This window comes from Fringilla coelebs (assembly GCF_963513975.1).
Source record: "Fringilla coelebs genome assembly, chromosome: 2".
NCBI lineage: Eukaryota > Metazoa > Chordata > Aves > Passeriformes > Fringillidae > Fringilla > Fringilla coelebs.
Genome location: NC_140029.1, coordinates 106,533,526 through 106,541,567, shown reverse-complemented (window position 1 = coordinate 106,541,567; position 8,042 = coordinate 106,533,526). Strand labels below are relative to the sequence as shown.

The 8,042-nt window shown below is 43.6% G+C and overlaps 1 protein-coding gene across 1 annotated transcript in view; it reads right to left on the bottom strand.

Annotated features, from left to right (window-relative positions):
• Nucleotides 1–6,290: 6,290 nt before the first annotated feature.
• Nucleotides 6,291–8,042, bottom strand: part of SAMSN1 (SAM domain, SH3 domain and nuclear localization signals 1) — a 35,138-nt gene continuing 33,386 nt past the window's right edge. The window contains exon 8 of the mRNA XM_084226483.1: nucleotides 6,291–7,461. Coding sequence (XP_084082609.1) covers nucleotides 7,256–7,461 — 206 coding nt within the window. The 3' untranslated portion in view covers nucleotides 6,291–7,255. The remainder of the gene's footprint in view (nucleotides 7,462–8,042) is intronic.

Here is an 8,042-nt window from a genome sequence, read left to right as displayed (position 1 = left end):
CTGCCAGTTGGGCAAGATTTAGGTCTTTTGCCAGAGGAAACAACAAAATTAACAGTGCTGGAGAGACTGAATTTATGCAAGAATTATAGGTGGCTGGTCTGCATATGCTCCTGCACAGCTCCTGTTTTGCTGGACACTCAGCCATTGTTTTCCATTCACCTCACTAAACAGCTGTAGGGCTGACCCATGTAGCCACAGTCTTCATGCTTGTCACAACACACAAAGTTTATCATACCTGAGCTATATGTTAAATATGTCTACAAATTCAGTCCAAACTAGTCAATTTTCCCAATTTTTTTCTTTAACAAAATAAAACTGGAGCTGGCAAAGTCACTGGTCACACAGCCCCTTCCACTGATGATGGCTTTCCCTCCATGCTGCAAGCAAAATGAAAAAGCAGCCCCTCCAAAGCCTTTTCTTGTCACAAAGCATGACTTTCTTAACCAGGTATAAATTAAGAAAAGACTGCTATTACATTTTGGCTGAAAAGTGAAGCAGAACTAAGACAGGTAGATAACCAGTGGGCATGTACATACAATTGAGTGGTGCACAGCTCTTAGCTAGCTGGTATGATTTTTTAGCTCCTTCTGATACTTCAGCACTCTCTTTAAATATCCTTGTAGCTCAAAACATCAATAAGGAAGTATTTGATGTATATTTTTACCAAAGAGACATTTAAAGAGAAATAACTGTTCTTGAGTAAGTTACATTTTATTTTAATATGCTGGGGTAAATAGTGATAGTCATTCACCTCTTATGTTGGAGATGAGAGCAAACTTAGGAGGCTAAGTAGTTAGGTAATAATGTACAGAGAGATTTCTTTAAAAGAGTGCAAGTTCCTTGGGTTTGCTGCATTCATTTTTCTCTAAAGTGTTTTTTTTCCCCACATGAGTGGCTTTCTATTTCCACTTCTTTTACATTTGCACTCTCTAAAGTCTAAGGTTATTGCCAACAGTATTTTGAGAAGTGCCTTCCCTGGAGGATTTTCTTTTTTTTTTGATAGGCAGCAAGGGACTGCTCCCAAATGTGATGGTGAACATTTTAGAGAGATTTGTGACATAATGTGCATCACAGGCATAAAGACCTTGTTTCTTTTCAAAGAAAAGTGGCAAAAGGCTGGGGCCTGATTTCAGCTCTGGCTGAGCTAAGCAGCTGCAGGAGCAGTCACTGAGACCTGCACTGGTACTGGGCATCAGAGCAGAGCAGGTCAGTAGTGTCTGGATGAGGAGCTTCTGGAGATGGGAATAGAGGCAGCACAGGCTGTCTGTCCTGGTGGCAGAGGATGCACTGCATGCAAACTCCACCCCAAGCTGTTTGCATTCAGGGTACCTACAATTCACACAGTTTGGTTCCTTCTGCAGGAAAGCTGAGGCTTGGCAATGGTTCAGGTGGAAGCCCTCCCTCAGCCATAGGGACATAACTGGTAGCCAAAGGGTGTCAACCAGCTTGGCCGCAGTCTGCCAAAATTACCTGATGGCCCTGCACAGTCCTGACCTGTCTCCATGTCCTAATGCTGAGTGCACAACGTGGCTGCACCTTTGATGTTCCACCCTAGAGACTTGTGTGTGGCACACAGCACGAGAGGTGCTCCAGAGAAATATTCTGACTGGCATGGGGAAAGCACCCTGGGGTCTGAGGACATGTGTGCTTTGTCCAGGAAACCTGCATTTTGTGGGACACTGGCCAGGCTTAAATCAAGCAGCCGAGGTGTGTGAACTGTTACGGAACGCCACTTGCCCTCCAGCCCTCTTGTCCCTCATTTGTGTTTGACTTCTTGGCACTGGCAGATTTTCTGTGCTCTTGCTGTCAGCAGACAGTCCTCATGCCTAGCAGAGATTTCTGAGCATAATTCTGCCCAGCCACAAAAAATAAAATGACCCTCTCAGACCCTCCAATCCTATTGTGGACCTCCTCCCACCTGTGTCCTCCTTCTAGAGAACATGTATTTCTCTGTATACCTAGTTCATGTTCATTGCAGTGACTGCTGTTTATGCATCCATGATGCAACTCTGTAGATTCAACAGCTGTATTTCCCTGAATTCATGACTGTTCTCCAGCCCCTTTTGCCTATGTGTCTGTAGTGACATTTGTTGGCCTTTCCTAGCCAGAGAAAAATAGAAGGTTTGAAACCACTTGTGTTGGTATTGCAGTGAACAGACCAGCCCTTCTTCCTCTAGGATCAGTTAATCAAAGAATCACAGAATTATGAGGCCATAGAATGGCTCTATATCTAATTCTAATAGAATTACAGAGTTTTGAAAGGAACCTTACAGATCATCTATTCCAACACCTTTCAGAGGACCAGGTTGCTCAGAGCTCCATCCAGCCTGGCTGTAAACACTTCCAGGGATGGGGCATCCTCTACTTCTCTGAGCAACCGGTTCCAGTGCCTCACCACCCTCACAGCAAATAATTTTTTTCCAAATCTCTTATCTAAACCTGCCTTCCATCAGTTTGAAGCCATTCACCCCTGCCCTGTCACTCCAGACCCTTGTAAATAGTCTCTCTCCATCTTTCCTGTGGGCTCCCTTCAGCTACTGAAAGGCCACAATTAGATCATCCCAAAGCCATCTCTGTTCCAGGCTGAGAATTCTCTCAGCCTTCCCTCCCAGCAGAGCTGCTCCATCCCTCTGATCACCTTGGTGCCTCCTCTGGCCTGGCTCCAGCAGGTCCTTCCTGTGCTGGGAACTCCAAAACTGGCTTCAGTTTAAGGGCTGTCAACCTGCAGCAAGGATTCCTTGCCTGTAGCAAGGATTCCTGCCTATGTCAGTTCTCTGTCCAATCCTCAGGAAATCACAGGCAGATGAGGAGCTGCAGGCTCGTGGGTTCACCAGGGTGCCTACAAACTGAATGCTCCATACAGCCATAATGTAGCCTGTTCCTCATTCTCCTCAGTTGTAGGCAAAAATCTGCTCATTGCCTCCCCTGAGCTGAGGATCAGGGACACAGATGAGGCACTCTTAAAGCAAAGGGATATCCTTGTGCCTTCCTGTGTCACCTATTCCTGGACCAGCACAGAGTGTCATTGCACATAGCAGTACCACAACATACGCAGCCAGCAGACAGAGCGTGATGCAAATAATCTATTCAAAAGCTAACATAGCCCAAACCCTCATCTTTGAGCTGTGAAAAAGGCAGAGTGTTTGCCATGCTGTTGCTAGACATGTTGAGACTGCTTCTCCAAGACTGACAAAAGGCTCAGGCATCTGTGACACTGTGACTCAGTTGCACGACTGCCATCAAAGCTGTCTTAGGACAGATACCAAGCTGCCACTGTGACCCGAGGCGCTGGGGCAGCCTGTGGCACATCTTCCCTTGCGTGTTGTCCCCAGATCTGTGCGTGTTTGCGTGGGCAGAAAGAACCGTACTGCCCTTGACTTGATGGAAAAAGTGATTTCCAGGCAAGGGGCAGGTTGTACTCATCCTGTGAACACTGTGACATCTACAAACTGGCCTGTCTGTTTCACAGCACCCATTTATTCTTTCAATATTGCCTTATTATCTGTGCACCAGCCTACTTTACAAATGGGTCTACCAGCGTGATGCAGCTCCATGGCAATGCCAGAAATTATCTCAATTGCCACTACGTGGGAGAAAGTGCTGTGGTACAAAGGCACCCTTTCTATCACAGCTGATGAGCTGTGGGCTCCTGCACATCACAGACCAGATGCTCAGGGGTAGAACTGGTGAGATATGGGATGGAAAACTGAGTGGTAAGGTGGGTGGAAAATTGGCTGGGCCAATTGGCAGGGTTGTGTGAGTGCTGTGAAGTCCAGCTGGCAGCCTGTAGTTAGCTGAGTCCCTCAGAGATGAATCCTCTCCAGAATTCCCACAGAACTGCCCAAATTCTTCTTTGCATTTCCTGTGCTCATGGGCACCTCAGCAAAATGAAAGCAAGCCCTTCCTTGCTGGTAGCCCCTACGCTGCTGCATTCATGCACTCTGACTTTCAGAGATGTTACAGATTCTGGAGAGCAGGATGCTGCCTCCAGGGATCTGCAGGCTAGTCCACATGGATCATGCATGGCCCGGCACTCAGGTCCTCTTTTGAATTGTAGAGCAGCCCTGCTTTAATGTGGTGCCTGCTGTGCATGGCAGTCACATGGGGCTGAGCATGGGGCAGCAATGTTAATTAAACACTGCTAACTTTGACCAGAGATGGTTTTGCTTGGAGAAGGAGGAGGCCTGCCACCCTCTGAATTTTTGTGGGGGTCACCCAAGTCTTTCTGAGTTGTGGCTTTCAGCTGTGGGCAGCAGCAGCACACGTGTCAGTAGTCAGCTCTGGGGGAGTCTGCTGCACCTGCACCGCAGCCCTGTGCAGCCAGGAAATCCCCACTGCCTAAAGGCTACAAGGGCTGCCCCTCACCAGCTTTGCCTCTGCTATTACTGACTGGTTTTGCATCTCTTTGTAACTGCAGGGAACAGGCTCCAAATTAGAGCCTGCAAATGTCTTGGTCCTCCTTAAATATAGAGGAAGGTTAATAAAAATGAAAAGGGACAGGGCAATCTTGAGCAAGTGACAGAGAGGAACAAAACCTCTACTGCTTTCTTCTCTTCCCTATCTCAGGGACTGTTTAAGAATTACTTGAAAGTCACTTAGATCTCCACCAGACTTTTTCCAAGAACTCCTAGAATAACCTTTTATTCAGATTATCCAGCACTTAAACCAGTTGGAGAAATGCTTCTGCTATTCCAAACATATTAATCCATGATCAGTGTGATTAATGAGACCACTAAGAGAGGAAAGCAGGTTGGGTCTGCTGCTTGTAGGAAACACCATTTTTTTCTTTGCGGTACAAAATTTCCTCATTCTTTTTCTCGGAACAGTGTGAGAGAGCGGAAGCGTCTCAGTTTGAGATCTAATCTGCTCTGCCTTCACAGGAAGCTGCAAAAGTCTCAAACAAGCTTTCAGTTGATATATTTTTCTAAATAAGAGGCCCTTTGGGCAAAGCCTTACTGATTAAAGATCGGAGCAGTTACAACTCATGCCCTTCGTTCCCAGCTACTTTACTTTACACCTGCATCCCCTTGCCATCAGCCCAATAGGCAGAGTTTAACTCCTGTAAAACACAGCAGCTGTTGGGTATTTTGCTCTGTTGAAAGCTTTGCCTGTCTCACTGCAACTGTTTAGGGAGGCCTGTTTTCATTTGAAAACCTGTGCAAATTAACATTTGTCAGAGTATTTCTATCAGGGCACAGCTCTGGTCTCTGTGGCTGTTAGTCCTTGACCCAGCTGACTTAACTGCTTCTTGACAGTCACAATCATATTTAAGCTCACCTCAACAGACTTTTATAGGTTCAGCAATTTTGCAGATGTCTTCAGAACCTGAAGACTAAGTGCAATCTGCCACAAAAGCCAAAAGATGAGCCCCTGTGAGAGAAATTCAAGCTGAATTTAGTCCTTCTCTAGAATGAGGAGATGATGGAAGCCAATTCAAACCCATTATTTCAGAAGTTAAGTCATATTAAGTAATGTCAGTACTGCATGTCATGATGCACTACTGGCTGGAAAAGCATTAAGAAACAAATATAGCTGCTTGATAGAAGCTCTCACCTTCTTCATCCCACCAAGGGTTCTGCATCCCCACCACGCCTGGCAGTATGGGGTCATTGCTGCTAAATGATGACATTTGTTGCTGGTATGAAAAGTAAGTTAAATCCAGAAACAAATCAGAGTAGCTCCCTTTCTGGTGTTTCGTTGTTGTTTTGTTTTTTTTTTTTTTTTTTTCCTAAACAGAGTTTATTTACTCCAAATCTTTGAAATCTTGTTAATGCAATTTTCCAAAATGGCAATTTTGTACTACAGCCTTCAAAGCAGACTTGTGTGTTAGGAGTCTGACAGCAGCAGTCTTTTGAGAAGTCATGAAAAGTAGAGAAAACACTTGCATTGGGGAAAAGAAAAAGAAAGGGAAAAAAAGCTTTCCATTTGTTTACAGCTTCTTCAGAAACACTCTTTTAGGGGTGGAACTTTTTGCATTTCATCTCTTCTGAAGGTGATTTTCTTTCAAGCTGTCAGCAATATGTGGAAAATCTTTAACACAAATGCAAAATGCCTTAAATTATGAAAATTTGGTGACTAATAACTGAGCAAAAAGTGCCCCTCTTGACTTGATACATAGTTCTTATGCATGCTAAAAAATGCTCAGTGGAATTACTATTTACTCTGTTAGTCTTAGAAGAGAGCAGTCTTTGAAATGTAATGACCACATTAAAAATCAAGTATTTTTAAAGGACTTAAACACATGGTTCTGTTTATTATTGAAGGAAGTACTCTAAAAGAAGACATGCAGTTAAAATGTGAATTCCAGTGTGAAACATACTGGGAAAAGACAATAAAATCTCATATGAAAGACTGTAAGGTACAATAACCATGTTAGCCTCCGAGTTCTGTATACAAACACGTACTCTAGTCACAAACTTCACACCACAAACAAAAGGCAACACCTTCACAAAACATTATCATAAAAGCATAGCACTGATCCTGATGGCTTTTTTTCTCTGAGTTTGAATTCTCTGTATAATGCTTGGGACAAATGAGAACAGGTGTGAAAAGAGCCATAAAAAAATTGCCACTGCCATTGGGATGGCTCTGTTCTTCCACAACATAAAGACCACAGAGAACTGAATTCAGATTCACCCTACAGTTCTCTCATGCCTCCAGGAAAAAGTACAGGAAATGACAGTCTACTTAAGAGCCCACTTTGGAGAAAAGTGGTGTGAAACAGCTTTAATATGAGTGAGAATTGGCTTGGTACTTTTCAAAGTCAGGTATGACTGTACCCACCTTTTTATTATGCTGATTTATCAATGAAAAACATTCTGTACACAAATCAGCAAAACACAGCTGAAAATAGAGACAGCGTGATTAATCCATATATTTTTAAAATAAATATATACAATATTTACATTTTGGACAGTTCCAGAAATTAACATCTCCATATTATGAACCACTACCTAAAAAAAGTCTCTATTATTATAGAAAATGCATTTGCTGTACAAATATTTATAAATACTTTTGTATAAACTTTTTCAGGGCAATACCTGTGGATTCATTGAAAAGAAAAACATGAGAAATTCTTATCATCAACTAACATTTAGCTATCAAGTGTCCACATATGAAATAGTTTAGAGCATCATGAATCAGAAAAAAAGTAGATTTTCAGTGTTGAGAATATTTTGTATTCTGCTTCTGTGCCACCATACTGACAAATGTGATTGTCTTTTCTGAAAATCTGCAGAAAAGCAGCAGGACCGAATCAGTTTGACTCACTGATTGTTATTGACTGCACCATGTCAGACAGGGCTTCTGGGTCTGCTTCTTCTTTACCATTATCTGAATTTTCTGATGAGATGTAACAGCCAGAATCTCTCGGACAGTCATTTAACTGTGATTTGTCAAAACTCTGGTGAGGGCTTAAGTTCTGCGCCTCCTGACCATCCTCACTTTTCTGCTGTTCTTCAACTAGAAAGAAAAGAAAAAGAAATAAAAAATGTTCAATACAAGTACCTTGGGAAAGAGCTGAGATAGCAGCATGACTGATCTTTAAGAACTTTGGAAACAGAGCTGGTGATCTACACATGACTACATCAATACATTTTGTCCATCAGAAACAGAAACCTCAGCAGCAGAGAATTAAAAGTACAATTACAGGAGTGCAACAACATCTGAGTTGACAATGAGGTTGGTCTTTTTTCCTCCTGGATGTGTCTCAGAGATGAATGCTGGGGGCTTTGGCCTGATCCTTTATGCTGAGGTCCTTCAGGCTGTGCAGAGCACAGCAGTCCCCGTGCCCACAGCAGAGATGGAGCCTTTCCCCTCCCGAACTGTGTATCGCAGAGCAGGATACCGAATTAACCACTGGGCCAGGTTAAAAACACACTTCTCTATAGATCTGTGTCTTTGGAGTGCAGCCCCCTCCACCTGATGTGCTCCCTGCAGCAGAGAGAATGCACTGCCCTTCAGAAGTGCTTGGCACAAAGATGTGCTAGCCGGCTTTTCTAAAGCACACGGCTTTTCAGCAGGAGTGGGTGGCTGGTGGAAAC